This window comes from Lissotriton vulgaris, unplaced genomic scaffold (genome assembly GCF_964263255.1).
Source record: "Lissotriton vulgaris unplaced genomic scaffold, aLisVul1.2 SCAFFOLD_3912, whole genome shotgun sequence".
In the NCBI taxonomy this organism is placed as follows: domain Eukaryota; kingdom Metazoa; phylum Chordata; class Amphibia; order Caudata; family Salamandridae; genus Lissotriton; species Lissotriton vulgaris.
The window spans coordinates 151,770-169,299 of NW_028252817.1; the positions used below are offsets into that span (position 1 = coordinate 151,770).

General features: G+C 43.8%; 1 protein-coding gene across 1 annotated transcript in view; it reads right to left on the reverse strand.

Annotated features, from left to right (window-relative positions):
• LOC147662007 (uncharacterized) overlaps window positions 1-15,445 on the reverse strand; it is a 136,450-nt gene extending 121,005 nt beyond the window's left edge. The window contains exon 1 of the mRNA XM_086951189.1: window positions 15,300-15,445. Coding sequence (XP_086807315.1) covers window positions 15,300-15,363 — 64 coding nt within the window. The 5' untranslated portion in view covers window positions 15,364-15,445. The remainder of the gene's footprint in view (window positions 1-15,299) is intronic.
• Between the last annotated feature and the right edge of the window lie 2,085 nt (window positions 15,446-17,530).

The window sequence follows — 17,530 nt, forward strand, 5'->3', positions numbered from 1 at the left end:
CCCCCCTAGAGACCACTTCCTCCTCGGGCAAAAATATATTTTTTAAATGGGTGGGGGCCGTTCTCGCCCTTGGGGACTGCCACTTATCGGGCCTACCTAAATCTAAAAAAGAGGGTGGACTGCACCCCCCAGAGCTATACATCGCCCTGGGGGCTGTCATTTCCCAAGGCCGGCTCCTGCTGTGTCCTGGGGTGCCAAGCCCTGGGACATAGCTGTTTGCTATGGCGTTGCAGGAACTTTACTGCTCCCGCCAAGCCATAGCAAACTGTGCTTGCTTTCAGCAAGCAAGGGCATTGAAAATGCTCTTGCTTACTTAAAGCAAGCACTTTTTCTTTTACAGAGAGAGAGCTTCATGTTTGCAGCCCCTTTCTGTAAATGCAATGCTGTCTCCCACAGGAGGGTTGGAGCAGACAGGGACCATAGGGTCTTGATGATCCCTCTGCGGTACAAAACAGGGTGGGTGCTTTGGGTGGGATGAGAGCACTCACAATTGAGACCTGACCCTGGAAGATGGGGTCCAAAGGGACAAAATCAGCCCTGGAGGGGCGGCGCAGCCCTCCCTCCCCTTATTTATTTATTTGTTAAACATTTTTTAAAAGAGAACGGGCCCTGGAAAATGGGGTCCCTGGGGCTATTATTGGTCTGATATGGAGACTATGGGAACCCCATTCAAAATAGGACTGGTCTCGGGGGTGGGATCCCTGGGGGTGAAATTGCTCCAGGGAAGGGTTGAAGCATAAACTGTGCCACCCTAAGGGACCCCTCACCAAGCACAAACAAAGACTGCCACTGCAGACTGCATGACTTGATGCAGAGAAAAGTCAGCATGGCACACTTCTCTGTAGGAAAGGGTAAAAAAGGGAGGTAACATTGGGTGGTTTTAATTGAGATCACATGGCAACTGATGATTGTAGCATTTGCACGGTGGTGCAGGTACAAATGATTATGGATGTTTTGGGGACGTTATCATGACATGGGGGTTCAGTTTGGTAGACACTGGTTGGTATTGAGTTTCACAGGAGAAGCTTTTGGTTGATGCCGTTTGTTTTTTACATTTACAATGTTAAGTAAGACAACGTTTGGGATTTAAGGGGTGTGTATGTATTATTCTTTATAGAAAAATATATGTGTGTGGGAGGGTCTAGGGGACAGTATTTATGGACCAACTTTTCTCCATACACCTGATTAAAGACTTGCACAAATATAAGGAGAAGGTCAGTCTGATGGTATGACAAAAAAAAAACCAATGCTCAAAGAAAACGGTTGACCAGATGTAGATAGCTTGCTAAAGAAAAGTCTCCATCAGCCCACCCATTTGGCGGAACTTCGACATTTGGAAGACCATGAGAGGAGGGTCAAATGTAGCCAAATGTTGCTCCAAGGCTAACAAAGATAGATACCTGACCTCATACTCTCAGTAATCTCAGTCACAGTAGTTGTTCAAGATATGAGACAACTGATGGAGTGCAGTGCGAGTGAAAAACAGGTGCAGTTAAAAATGACTATGAGGACAACAATGAAGTTTTATGAGTATTGTCCAAATGCCATAAGATAAAATAGATCGCCTGATAGTATGGAACAAATTTACTATCTCCTGGCGAATAGTGAGGTCGACGTGTTTCAGCCGTATGGCTGCCTAGCCCGGCTTTCTTCAGGACCTAATAGTTGTTGAATGCTACTGCAAGGAAAGCAATCAATGAAATGTGTTCTACAAAAAGATTTTTCGGACGTGCAAAAAATATAAATCAGTGGTTTATTACCACCGTACCCGACATGATTCCCATGTGTCTGTAGGAAAGAACATTTTTTTCATTCCCAGCTTTCTGTGGAATTAAGCCCCACCTCAACCGGCAACTGCTCGGTGATAGAGGCATCGCTCTGTCCATCGGTACCTCGTTGTGATCTGCAAGCAGTGTGGCAAGCTATCTACATCTGGTCAACAGTTTCCTTTGAGCATTGTTTTTTTGGTATTATTCTTTATACCAAACTTGCATGGATGATAGAGTGTAAGATGTTTAGAGAGACTGCATTTTTTGCTTCTTGTCTAAAGTGGTGAAATATTAATAGTGGGTTTTAATTTGAATTTAGAACTACCCTTGACTAAGGGCTATTCAGCCCACAACTGCATTGGTCCAAAGTCTGCAAGCAAATATTGTTGCCGTTGAGCATTAAGGATGGTTAAACATTAAGGTGTGCATTCTGTCACTAAACTTGGATACACATCCCTGTGTGCTAGGCCTACAGACCACTAAGGGCCTGATTATGAGTTTGACAGTGCAGCGCAGGCACCACCCGGCCACCGCATCACCAAACCCGCTTGAAAACTGGCTGCCTTATAATTACTATTTTAGTCCTTGGCAGGTGATTATTTGGGGTTCCCACGGTGGTGCCTATAAAAAAAGGCACTGCAATGGGAACATCAAAGGAAGTTCCTGCTAAGCCTGGGCGAAGCTCGCGGAGTTGCACTACGTGTAATTCTGCAGAGTTGCATAAAAACTCTGTGAATTCGACTGAGTTCCACTCCGCCCTATATCTGTAAAAGATCTGGTTTATATAGCCACCATTAAAGAAAACCAAACAAAACATAAATGCCACTGTGTTCCAATTGCATTTATATAGCGCATACTTCTACCCCTGTTGAAGAGTTGAATTAAACTGGTGATTCCTGCATTCACGCATGCATCAGTCTTATGCCAGAAGAACATTTGAGTGTTTAAAAAAAATGCGTCACAAGCCCCGGCCAGTGAATCTGTTAAAATATACAGAGAGTTTGATCCCACACCTGTGCTGCTCCCTCTTACCTCCAAAATCAGCAGAGGCAGTGGGGTGGCATCTGGCATGGTAGTCTTGGTGATTTTCTTGTTTCGCTCACTGCCCCAGCTCCTCAGGGGAAGGCAATGGCTCTGTGGCCACCGGGGTCGAATGAAGCCTGCCCTTGGAGCCCTTTCCTGCTGTGCAGCCCCAGCCTCCTGCTCTCAGTGCTGCAGCCACTGTCGGGTTGGCCTCTGAGGATAGGGAGGTACTACTATGGGAGCAGAAGTCAAGGAAGCTGGGTGTGCAGCGCACCGCATGGTCATGGTTGGGAGGGCTCGCTCTTGGGGGAGGGCTGTAAGTCACAAGGATCCCGCCTTGCCGCTACATCAGCCTAGTAGTCACACCGAGTCTTGGAGCTGATGCGTTCCAGGGCCTATGCTGTGCAAAGGGGTACAGAGGGGGCATGGCCATAGGGTCTTCACGGCAACCGCAACTGATGCGTCGGCGTGTGCATCTCGGACTAGTCCTTGAATGCCTTTGCCAACAAAGGTTGCAGTGAGAAGCAAGATATCAACCAAATTAGGACATTTCACAGGTGAGCTGAGAGTCTGCTGGTGAACTCCACTCCGTGGTGGATGGCGGAGTTCTTGTGGAAACTTTGTGCTCCAAGCGGAGTGCGGAGTGGGACAATCTCCGCAGACTCCGCTGGTGGAGCAAAGTCCACCCCCCACTGTTAGTTCCAGCACAGTATTGACCTGAAAGCTATACTGTGCTGGAAATAGGGGTGTATGCACACAAGGGGTCACATGTTGTGCCCCCCTGCGTGCATCCACATGGAGCGAGGCACTGTTTTCATGGAGGAAAGACCTTCATGAAATCAGTGGCGGTGAGGAGAGTCCTGCCAAGCATATTGATGCCTCTTGACTGCGCTCCACTGCCAGGGAATGGCGGCTCCATAGCAGAGTCAGCGGTCCAAGAGTGGCATGACAATCAAGGTTGTAATGTGGCACTGCCACCCCACAATGAGCCTTACGGTATGAAGACCACTAGATTTGTAATTAGGCCCTATATGTGGTATAGGTAAGTCATCAATGCAGTAGGCCTTACAGCCCTAAGACAGGGTGCACTTTATTCCTTGTGTGGACTTATCTGTATGAGTGGATGTGTCCCTGTGAAATCTAAGTCAATTCTTAAATATCACAAATGTGCAGAGAAGCCATACTGAGTACATGGGCTGGACACTCGTGATTGTGAGTTCTCCAGCTACAGGATGGCTTCACTGTACGCACTGAAGTTTCTTATCAAACATCTTGTATTATTAAACAAACAATGATGTTAGTGTTTAATTTATTAATAAATGCACCCAGAGTGCACTTTAGAGGTGCTTCCTGAAAACCTACTGACAACTAGTGGCTTGACTGACTGATCTTGACCAGCCTGCCGCCACTGACATGTTGCTGATCTCCTGAGTTGAGAGCCATTGCTCTCAGAGGCCAGGAACAAAGCCTGCTCTGTACGGAAGTGTTCATACCTCCTCCATGAAGGACCTGCATTCCAGGGCTGTACCGCCTTTTTATGCGACCCCAGCCTCTCCAAATAGTGGAGATGCCCTCCCCCTTGTCCAGACAGGTGGAAAAATTAGCAATATGAGAAAGCATGTCTCCACCAAGCCAGTGCCACCCCTAATGTGGACTAATTGATGTGGACGCCATCTTTTCAAATGTCTCTTTCTTTTTTTTGGATTGAAATAGCATTCTAGGGTCAGGTTTATGCCCCCTTCCTACAGGAAGTGTTTATGTAGAGGGTGTAGACACCCTGACAGTAGGCTGCCCTTTGGCTACTACCGTCACTCCCCTTAACACCCCTAAATTGAGTATTTTGGTGGCACCCCTGAACCCAAAAACTCAGATTCGATGGATCAAAAGAAGAAGGAGTAAGAAGAGTCACTGTCTGGTGAGAACTGTAGAAAGCCCTATGAACTTCTCAGGAAAAACCCTGCATGCTCGCTACTCTCTTGACAATCGCGACAGAGAGACTCACCCTGAAAGCTAGAAAACTACCAGAACATCAAGTAGCCTGCCAGAACCTTGAAAATTGTGTGCAGTCTTTCCTGGAGTCGATGAGATACTCCCTTGCAGTCTGCAAGCACTGAAGAGCAGAGTCTATAACACCGCCTTGCAGGTGTTTGCCTCAACCGACACCGCAAATGAACAGGAAAAAGTTCCAGTGCTCTGGATGGTCAGATTTTTCTCTCTACCAAATTTGAAGACACCAGATCTGACCGGAGCTGTGCAGCACTAATGCCTGTGGTACCAGACTCCCTGCAACCAACTCCGACAGGGAGAGCCTTACTGCTCCATGACCAAGCAGCCATCAAGGGATGCCATCATCACCGAGATCCACTTAGAGCTTGGCCTAGCAGACCTAATTTTGCGCCTGCCAGCTGTTTGTCCCCATCAGCGAGGAGCACCTTTGGAGAGGTGTGGCTCACTGGTTAGAGGCGGCAGACCCGAGTGCAGAGAACGGCCCGGGACCAGGGTTCGATTCCCGACGCGGCAGGGTCTTGGACCAGGATCAGCGGACTGATAATTCTCGCATCGGTGCCTACTCCGACCAGGGATCACACTCGGCAACTCTGGGCATTAGCTTGCCTCATCTCCACAACGGCCCCACACAAACGCCGGGGATGCCTGGTTTCACCTTGGAGACCCCCAGGAGGGACCATCTCACAGGGAAAGTCAGGACGGGTTCCCCAGCGGTCTATAGCGCTACGAGGCCTCCGGGTAGCAGTGCGCTTTACAAGACACAACAATTTACAATTTACAATTGCATTTAGCTCAACCAACCTACCAGCATTCTGCATAGAGAAAAACTGTGTTCTATTTAGGCACAGTTTGAAGATTTTTGAGAAAATGTGGGTAAAGACAAGTGATTTATTTACAGAAGTGTAGATGTTAGGACTGTTTTTGCTATCAGGAAATTCCCTTTTTCCGGATGTAAATATGATGAAACCTTGTTTTTCACTATGGTTTGCAGTGTAATATATGTAAGAGAACTAAGCTCTGCAGTTCAACTAAGCCATATCTCCCAGGATTGCCTTGGGACATTAGTTTCAAAACTCCACAGGATAGCCTAATATTGAAGCCATCCCACATTGCACATTTTGGTGAAATGGCCTCTTCTCAAATTGAATTACTCTATTCTGCATTTGTACAATATGTTGTTCAAACATGTAGAGAGAATAGAAGGGTATTCTAGTATCTGGTGTCAGCTGTTTAGAATGCTCTGTCAACTAGTATTAAACAACAAAAGAGTTACTCAGAGACAACTAAAGAGTAATTGCTCTAAACAATTAAAGAGAAAAGGCACAAAAAGTGTTTTTTAAAAGAACCCTCACTTACCGACCAGGTCGGTGACATGCTTCTTCATAGGGTTCCACCATAGAAGCTAAATGCGTACCTGGTGTGCTTCCACCCCTGACTTACAGCGGAGCAGGATGTAAGATGCGTATGTGCATAGGTAGTGAGATGTGAAAGTGATGATTAAAAATTGTTTTTGGGACTGGCCCGTCCAATGATTTATTAAAGGCTGCCCAAATACTAATAAAAACGTGGAATGGATGTAAGCCAGTCCTATAAAGTGGCTGGTGGCATCCAGAATTTGTGTTAAGAGGTGATCAACATGTTTCTGCTTAAACGTGCTATTAGCAAAGCATTCGTCAGGACCCTTAAAAAATCCCATGGCGGTGTGCACACACTAAGGCGCACCCTAACCTGTGGAATATTGCAACAGAAGGTACAACTCACAGTTATACCCAGTGGTCTTGCGTAGTTTTAGAGACCTTTAAGTTAATTGCAACCTGTAAGAGAAAAACATTCTGTCATTGTGTCCTAACTTCAATCTAGTTAAGTCCAATTACAAGTTTGGATAAACACAGCAGAAGTGAATAATCTCTTTAAACCAATATTGAATATATATTATTATAACAATTACATTTACTCTGTAAAATTGTGGAAGAAACACATCTGAACTTCACAGGATGTGTCTATTAATGTGACAGCAGCAATGGTTCAGTTGCCTTTGCTTTTTCTTTAAATATTAATTTAAAGCGCATCGTGGTTCAATGTCTCATTAAAGCGCATCGTGGTTGTTAGGTCTTTCTAAGTACCGACGAGCGCAAAGAACGTGGACTGACAGCTCAAAAAAGTGGATTAAAACCACGCATGCTTTATGGGAGAATGCTCTGTCCCCATACTTTGCTGTTCCTGTTTTGGAATTTACCACTTGAATGTGCACACAAGAAAGTGAGAAGTATTTTGTAATGCTCACTTATAATGTATTTGAACAGGCATTATGTGTTCTCTTTTATTCAGACAAGTGGCTAGCCTTGCAGTGGCATTTTCAACTAGTGGGGGCCAGCAGACTACTTTCTACCTAGTAGCCATGTATATCCCATCGCCATTGTCCAGCACAACTGGACAAGGAATAAATAAATTGAGGCTAAATGTATGATGGCTTTTTGCGTGGGTAAAAAGTGTGAAAATGGACACATTTGCAACCGTATTTAACAAACCCAAATTGTGATTCCTGAACACATTACCAAATAGCAATTTGGGTTTACTGAATCATTTTTGGATGCGGATGTGTTGTAATCTTGTGCTCAAATATGTCATGCTGTGTTGTGGCATGCAATGTTATTCTTGCCACTGTTCAGATCTTTTGGTAGTTACCGGGAGAGCCTGGCGATTGACTCCTGGCAGTTGGCCTTGAGTTGGCAGGGAGGGGAGTCACATTCGACATTAAGGGTTCATAGAGTCTTTACTCTATTTAATTCGATTTATATCAGGATGTTTAGGCATCCTTTCAAATACTGATTTAAACAGGGATATATTAATATTTTGCGATTGAAATCCGGTTACCTACCATGAACACTCTACAGATTGCACAAAAATAGAGGTAATCCATTCACAAATGGGAAGGAGTCCTGAAGGGACCCCTCTTCTTTTGAATGCTGAAAAAACATAATGTTAGTTAAAATGTAACATTTGTAATTAAAAAATAATGATTGCTTCTACATGAGCCCCCTCGCAGACATCGCACGCCAGCACAACCTCAACATCATCTCCTATGCCGACGACACCCAGCTGATCCTCTCCCTTACCAACGACCACGCCACCGCCAGAGCCAACCTTTACGAAGGGATGAAAGAGGTAGCCGAATGGATGAAGAACAGCCGCCTGAAACTGAACTCAGATAAGACGGAAGTCCTCATCCTGGGATCCTCACCCGCCGCTTGGGACGACTCCTGGTGGCCCCCCGCCCTAGGCAGCGCACCCAAACCAACAGACCACGCACGCAACCTGGGCTTCATCCTGGACTCCTCCCTCTCCATGACCAGACAAATCAACGCCGTCTCCTCCTCGTGCTTTAACATCCTGCGCATGCTACGTAAGATCTTCCGGTGGATCCCCACCGAGACCAGGAAGACGGTCACCCAGGCCCTCGTCACCAGCCGTCTGGACTACGGCAACACCCTCTACGCCGGAACCACCGCCAAACTCCAGAAGAGACTCCAGCGGATCCAGAACGCCTCAGCACGACTCATCCTGGACATCCCCCATCGCAGCCACATCTCCGGACACCTGAGAGATCTGCATTGGCTCCCGGTCAACAAGAGAATCACCTTCCGTCTCCTCACCCACGCACACAAAGCCCTACACAGCCAAGGCCCAGGATACCTCAACAGCCGCCTCAACTTCTACGCTCCCAAACGCCAGCTTTGATCGACCAGCCACACCCTCGCCGCCATCCCCCGCATCCGTAGAGCCACCACAGGGGGACGGTCCTTCTCCTACCTCGCCGCCAAGACATGGAACTCCCTCCCCACCCACCTCCGCCTGACCCAGGACCACCTCGCCTTCAGGAAGCAACTCAAGACCTGGTTGTTCGAGCAGTAGCAGATCCCCCCCCCCCCCCCAGCGCCTTGAGACCCTCTGGGTAAGTAGTGCGCTATATAAATGCAATGATTGATTGATTGATTGCTTTATTTAAAAGCAATCACAGACATGGTGGTCTGCTGACCCCAATGCCACCATCCATGTGATGACTGTGAATCATAGTGGGTCGGAATTTGCGAACTACCTCATTAATATTTATGGAGTATGTCAAATTGTGACCCACTATGATTCAGTATTTTGAATTCCAACCCAGTAGTTCATTGGTCAGTTTGCAAAATACCCCACTGGGTGTAAAAATATTCATTGCAAGTTGCAACCAGAATTTTCGACCAGTGCTTCATACATCTGGCACAGGAATCCTTAGAAAGAGTCAAACAAATCAACTCAGTGAAAGCCTTTGTTGAAGGTACAATATTTATCTCAGTTTGTGGTTTTTGGTTTGTCTAATCAGGGGGGCAAACCTCTTAACCCCCTTAGTCCTCTGTCATTTTTTTTTTTCGTTTTCCTTCCCAAATCCTATCACTTTCCCTATGGGAAACAACCTTTACAACACAGTCATTACATCGCACTACACTTGCAACACAGTCATTACATCGCAACATCCCTCACAACGCCTGTCACTACAACGCAGGCATTGCAACGCATAGCATTTCAACACATGACACTACAGCGCATGTCACTTCAACACAGGCATTACAACGAATACCATTAAATGGCATAGTAACCCTACACTATCCAACATTTACCCTACTGTTGACACCTCTGGAGTTAAAATAGACATTTTAACCCCTACACTATCCAACACCTACCCTACAGATGCACCCCATGGAGTTAGAAAAGTAATTTTTACTATCCAATACTTACCTTAAATGCAATGTAATGGTAAGCGTTGTAAAGGTATGCGTTGTAAAGTTAGCATGCAATGTAATGGAATGGGCTGTATAGGTCGTTTTTTAATATACTATGTAGTGTCATGCGATGTAATGGAATGTGTTGTAGTGGATGTTGCGATGTAAAAACTATGTTGTAAGTGCATGCATTGTAAATGTATGCGTTGTAACATCATACATTCTTTCCTTACTGCATTTGTGTGCTCAGCCTCCTGCTTGCCTCCTCCCCATTTCATATGCACCATCCCCATCCACTTTTGCCACGCTGTAATTCTACAAACCAATGCTTTCAAAAAAACTTTTCCTGCCGCAAAGGACTATTTGTGGAGCTGTGCAGAGACTTCTTACCCCAGCGGGACTGCGAGGACCAGCGGGCGTTGCGCTTGAAGACTCGCCACAGCTGGTCCTCTTCCCGCCCCCCTCCCGCTATATATTGACATCAATTGACGCATACGCGGGACGCATGCTGGTCAAAGCGCGGGGCTAAACCCGGGCAAGGGGCGGGCCCTCAGAGGCTGAGGAAGGCTGTGCTGTGCCCACCCCCCGTATAAAGTACTGTACTAGTTAAAACGTTTATTAATAGGTCTGGGGCTGTTTCATCGCACATTACTGTTTTTGTGATATCTTTGTGCCTTACCTAGACTTGTTCGAAATGACGGCCAAGAAGCTTAGGTCTGGAAAAGTTTTGGTTGGAAGGTCGTGTTCCAAAACAAAATCGAATCCGCTTCGCAATAAGGTTAATCATGTTGTACAAGTTAAGGGTACCTGTCAGTTATTTAATCTCTGGGAACGGGGAAAAAATAGAGCATTAAATGTTGAACCTGCACACGAAGACACGGTAAAAGCCCCCTACTCTCTGTTGGGACTGAGTACCGAGGGTTTGAGACATGTGAATAGCACGGAAAAGGGAGTAAGTACTGCAGCTGCAGTAACAGAAGGTTTTGCCTCATTGAACAACTGTATGTCTCCCCCTCTGCATAAATCAAAGGACAAAAATATTTGCCTTACTGCCCCCCTACAAATACCATCTAAAGCTATTATTCAAGCGGTGGGCGATTTAGAGCATGTTTCTTTGCTTAAAACTAGTGAGCCTCCTTCTGAAAAATATGAACCAAATCTTTCTCCCCCGAGAGAAGTGCACAATAATGATCTTGTCTTTTCTGATTTGGATTTGGAGCTCTGTAAGAGATATATTGAAGTTGACACTGAAAAGGTTAGGGATCTCATAAAAACTCCTACAACACCAGTTCCACCTGTTCTCCATCTTTATAGCAGTACTCCCTCGAATATCTCTCAGTTAAATATCTCAACGCGCTCTAATCTCAATATAACAGGTATTAACGCTATGCCTCCTCCTAGGGTGGATAAACCTGTCTCTGATTGTCTATCCTCTCTTGAATATTTGCTCTCTTCCATTCTATCATTATTGGAGAAATTTGTTGGGGGTTCTGATTGCATATTGAAAACTGTAACCCAAATTCTGAAGGTTTTATTACATGATAAAATTGAGAAAAAATCCCGCTTAAATTTAGATACCGTGGGAGAAGATCTCGTAGAGCAGGAAAATTCTGGGTCAAAGATTGGACTTCCAAATATTTCCCATCCTCTTAATGATAGCAAACAATTAGTCCTTCCCCTGAAAACCCCTATTTCAAATTGTGTAGTTGATATAGTACCTGTAGTAGAGGTTTTACAAGAAATGGTGTTAAAGGATGATATAGAACCATCCCCAATAATAAAGGATCTATATGAAACGGATCCTAAGGAAGATAAGGAACTTTTTCCGATCTTTATGAAACAGCATAATGTAGGTGATAAGGAGGCTTCTGAACTAGAAGGAGATGGGAAAAAGGAGAATTTAGGGAAGGTTAAAAAGAAGGGGTCAAAAAAGAGGAGACTAATTAGAAGAATTGAAAAAAGTAGACGGAGAAAGATTCTTTTGAAAGAAAATTTGGAAATTGTCTCAAATCAAGAATTATTTCAGGCTTTCAGGCCAAAAGCAAGGTAATGTGCATTACAGGGAGGAAAAAACGAAATTGGATAATTTCAGTTGATTTCTAGGGAGTGAGAGACTGGAAATTGTAAAATTTTATGTTTTCCTTATATGTGGTAACTTGAGCGACAAGGCTCACATAGAAAGCAACATTAGGAAAGCCATGACTCAGGGAAATGGACTGAGTGCCCTCTATAAAGCAACCGGCAGAAGACATTTTGTCTATCTGCTGGAGGCCTTTCGTGCAAAAATTCCAGCATCCCTGCTTTATGGCATTGAGTTAATAGATTTGAGGCAATGGGGTTTCCTAGATGCTGTCGAGGGTAGACTCTTGCGACATTTATTGTCGGTCAATAATGCCTGTACAGTGGAATCCCTCAGATTGGAATTGGGCATACGAAGTAGTTGGGTTCAGGCCCTAGCAGGAGTAATACGTTGGGTCTTTTATTTAGCCAAAGGCAAACCGGCTACGTTAAGATACCTCATTTAAACAGAATTATTGGGGCCTATGAAAGAATATTCTTTACTTATAAAGAATTTCAGAAAGGCTGTTACATTATTAGAACTGGAGGAATCAACTATTTTTCTATTATCAGCTAAAGTTGTCATTAAAACAGGCTAAATGGGAGTTAAGTTTTAAGAGGGATAGAGATGCCCGTATTGCAAAGAAAGGTGTTACTGAGGTTGTTAATTCCTACTTATTCAAACAAATACAACCTTATGCATCCTGGATTCTCCCTCATGGCTTACGCCGTTTTTGGTTCGTCTTGAGACATGATCTTCTCCCTTTAAATAAATTATTGGCTAGATGGCATGGTTGCTCCGATAAATGTAATCTATGTAACATTGATAGCTCAACTCAGGATATCACCCATATCCTTTTTATATGCCCTGCCCTAATGGTCCATCGTCAAAAGTGAGTGAGACCAATATGCTTAAAGCTAGGTATTTCTTATGCTAAATCTTTCCTCAATGCCATTCTCATCCCTCCTAATGAAATGTTCTGTTACAGAATTTTTGATTTTTTTAAATGTTTTTTAGAATTATATTAATAGGTATAATCCCAATTTTTCAATTTTTGTATAAATGGAATGTATTTTGATGATTTTCTTCTTTGATTTGTATTTTTTGTTGATTCTTGTTGTGCTGTTTATATGTGGATCTCAACTGAGTTCCAAAACATATTTAAATAAATTGAAATTGAGTAGATCTCATTTATATAGAATCCCATTATATTGACAAATTTCCAAAATGAAGGCAATCAGGCTGACAAAATGAGACTGGCAAAACTTCATGCTGGAGAAATATCAAAATGAAATACCTTTTCTATGAAAAGTGCCTGGTTCAGTGGAAAAAGTGTAATGGTTCTGTGATAGAAACCAAGCACTGCAAAAAGAACTCCATAAAAATGTTGTTTTGAAAACCATAGTTCCGTCTAAACAAATGACCATGGATTTCTCACCTATGCAACCACACACTGTAATGAAGAAAATAATGTATTTTTCCCTCTCAAACTTTAAAAAAACTTAGACGTGAGTGATTTTAAGACACCAAACGCTTTGCTACTTTCTTTTTTGGGGGGGGGGGGAATATGGTTTTAGTGGCAGTATTTTTTATTATTTTGCTTTAAAAATGAATGTTTTACATGTTTTATTCCATACTTATTATCTCAGACTGCTGCAAAGTTATGGTCATCTAGGAAAAGAAGAAACTAACGAAAGAAGAAACTAACAAGAGAAAAACAGGCTGATTCTTAAGCCACATGATCAGGCAAAAACTGTTAAAGAACTGTAATGAAATTTAGATTAAGGCAAGAAAACTGCAGGGCATATTTATGCAAGAATTTGATGCCCTTGCGCGACATAACGGGTGCAAGAGTGACGTAACTACTGAGTTCAATTTATCAAGTCAAGCAAGGCCACCTTGGGGGGCCCTGAGTTGCTTGATAAATCTAGAGTAACTCAATGCAGAGCACATCTCTGCGTTACGTTACTCTGCCACAGGGAGCCGTTCCATAGGCTGGGCGTGGGTGTTCCCACGCATTTACCCATGGATTTTGATGCATTCCTAGATTTACAATTACTGGTTGACCTAGGAATTCATCAAAATGCCACACCTTCCCAGGTGAGGCATAACAAGGGGAGATATCTTTATTTCTCCCGTTTTGTTCATCTTTCTACGCGAAACGTAGAAAGAGGAAAATGCCTCCTGCACAAAAACAATCCTGCTTACAACACAGGCAACCTTGCACCATGTTGCAATGTTGCCTCTGTTGGCGCTAGGCAGCACATTGTGCACCAGCACAAGGAAAAGACAGGAATGCGCCGTATAATGTTAAATAAGGCACATTCCTACCCTTTCCCCATCACACAGCTCAGCAAGGGGGCTTGCTGCACTACATAATTTCTAGAGAAAAGTGCCCCTTCATGTTTGAGTTTAGCATGATCGATCAGGGGTGGCAATTAGTGTTCACGTCCAAATCTGAGCTCCGCCATGGGTTTGCTATAGTCTCACTGTCAGGCGAAACCGGAAGTCAGGAGGTGAGGATGCCACTTATGCAGGTCCAGCAAGACAGTGCATGTGAGGTAGAGAATCCTTCTTATCTGAACCTGCACACCACACCAGGGAGGACATGCAGTTTGGTAATTGATCTGACTGCAATGTGCAAACAAGACCCAAAAATGTTGTTCCCTTTTACTGGCCTGTGATCCTTACCGCTCCTTCACAGACTTTTGCCTGATCACATGGCTAAAAATCCACCTATTTTTTGCACGCCTTGAAAAAGCTCCAAGCCTGCACACCAACTTGGGGTAAGATTACCAACTTTATAAATTCAAAGTAAGTACTTGAACTTGAATAGGATAGAAGAAAATAGAGAGAGTATAATAAATTAGGATCACAAAAGGGCATTTCCAGTGTGTCAATCAAGGTCCATCTCGATAATTGCTTATTTACAAATAACCTGTTAAGCGTTTAGCTACTTTACAGTAATATTTTGTTGTTGTTTGATTTGAGTTTGTTGTATACAATATTCAGTGGGTTAGTGGGCACAACCATTGCTGTCACCAAATGCATATATACACCAACCAGATTTATTAAAAAAACACACATCAGCTGTAAAATGGGCACCTGATCCTGGGGGACCAAATGTGAACTTCTCAGTTTTCTTGTGATCTGTGTGCTCCTATTTGTTTTATTAAGGGCTGTTGGATTTTCTGCAACAACATTTGTTTTTTACCTTGTTTCGTGTTTGTTCCTAATATGTCTATTTTGAGCCAGACCCTAGTACAACCCCCTTGAGAGATGCACTGGGCACCTGAACTCCTGCAGGGCGAAATAGGACACCTTAGGATCTTCTTATCACGGATAATGGGGCACTTGTTGCTTTGAAATAACAAGTCTGGAGTGTCTGTATCCACATTTCAGGGCATTTCAGGGCCTTAACCTGGTTAAAAAATGTGAAACTGAACAGGTGCTTACGCCTAAGGCTTTTCAAACCTTGGTTAAGGGAGAGGAGTGCAGAATAATGAAGCCTGTGCCCTCCTTGTTCCCTGTATCCTATCATGAACATGCAGTAGAGTTTCTTCAATCCAGTATTTACTTTTGCACACTCCAAGACACATTTCAAGGTGAATTTTGATTCAGGTGGTGATTCTAAGATCCATGAAGAAAACTCAATAGAATGTGAAAATGCTTTACACTTACTTTTGCCATAGCATTCGACCAAGCGCTCGTCAATGTCGTAGTTGCTAGTGGTGGAACACCACATGGTAGAATGATCTTTTGTGGTGCAGTTTTGGTAGGATTCTCCTTTGTAGATGAATGGAAACACACAATCTGGATTGATACCTGCATTGGAAATATGGAGACCGAAAAGTAGATGAGTCAGGGTGTAAAGAAAGATACATTAGCACGTTGATTCCTGGCATCCTCCCTAGTTTCCTATATTAGAGCTGACCTCAGCTTCTTTATGATAACCCACAATACACATTGTCAGTCAGTATACCTAAGAAGTGCCTTAGATATCAGAGAGTGGTGTGTTACTTTAGTCATGGCATACTGTAACTTTGAAGTATGGGCCCAAACCATGCCCACATAGTACTTGTGCATCCAGCTTTGCCACATGGTAGGGAATGGTGCAGGAGGTAATCATCAGAGTCATCTGTTGAGAGGTTTATAATAGCATTTTCAAAATAGATATTGCCAAACACTTAGGCCATGATTAGAAGTTGGGAGTTGAAGAATGATCTCTGAGCGAATGGTTTGTACCCGGAATATCGTAATCAGAATATAAATGGAACAGAATATCCAGGACAAATGATCAAAACTGAAATATCAATAGGTAAGCAAGCATAGATGTTGTATACCTAACTCTACATATATGTACCTTGGTGATGTATATCTTCAAGGTACTTAACGGTGGTGTTCGGATTAGTACATTTACATTTCCAATATGCACTTAACTTTTGGTATTGTGTTGCTTGATATTTTTGCCACAATATTCTTTTAGTGCAACCTCTTCAAACCAGACTTTACACAGAGATCAAAATACCTTTTCTGGCCTACTTGGAAGTCTTGGCTTTAGAGTGCTTCTGAACATTGGAATACCCTAAAAAGATGTTCAGGACAGTTTTCCATTTGAACTCATAAAATTGAAGTTAAGATAAAATGGTCATTTTGTAAAGGTGGTTCAGTGTGAGCTTATGGGGGTTTATAAATTGTGTCTTTGCATTTTAACCTCACCTTCATTATTGTTTATACCTGTCCCTCGCTGCATCTCCAATCCTGCTTCCCGCGCAGCCGATTAGGTGCTGACGTGGAAGCACAGAGGGGTATCTGCCATCTTTGGTGGACTGCAAGGGATGCGGACCAGCTGTTGGCTGCCTCCCACCCTCCTCCTCTCCTATAAGATGATCACTAGTCGCCGACGGTGTGCCGAAGGCGCGCCAAAGGCAAGCCCGTCTGCGCCCGTCCGCACTGGGACCGGGCCCAGGGCCATACCCCCTGGCCCGAGGATGACAGGAGCCCTGATTCCCTATACTAGGAACGAGTTAACTCAACTTCGCCCAACCACAGGTAATAACTGCACACGGGTGGATCCAGATAATATATTGTCAAATCAGGTAACAAGCTGCCTCCATTGTAAATCTAAGCTGCCTCTTGTCAATTATGTCACTAATTCCGTCGACGCTAACAATAGCAAAAGCGTTAATATTACGCTATCATTAATTAATGCTTGTTCCTTGGGCAAACATAGACTGGATATAGCTGACTTTGTTATTGACAGGAACATCGATATATTGTTCATCACGGAAACCTGAATTGATAATGCGTCCGACCCTGATTTGGTGGTTGCTGTACCTGAAGGCTACAGGGTCCATCGGCAGGATAGACCGGGAAAGAGAGGCGATGGTCTGGCAATAATTTCCCACAGTCTTTTTCCGATAAGAATATTTAAAGTCCCCTCTCTCACATGTGAAGCCGTTCATTTCTCTATTATGCTAACCCCCTCGCAAAACTTCAGGGGAGTTCTCCTTTACAGACCCCCAGGAACGCGCACAGAATTTCTGTCTACTCTCAACCAATGCTAGCGATTGAGGACTCCTTTACGATCTTAGGTGACTTTAATTTCCATTTGGAAAATATTAAACACAAGGAAACACTAACCTTATTGACCGATATGGAGACACTGGGGCTTTCCCAGCTGAACACCTCACCCACGCATGAGGCTGGCCACATGCTGGATGGTATATTCTTGAATCTAAAGAAAATTCACATTCAAGATATTCTTCCGCTCCTTTGGTCAGACCATCATGCTATTATTTTTAAGATATTAATTAAATGCGTTCTAATAAAGAAAGTGGCTGATATTAGCCAAGGAACATTTAAGGCCTGGAAAGACATTAATGACACACACCTGACAGCACTATTAAATA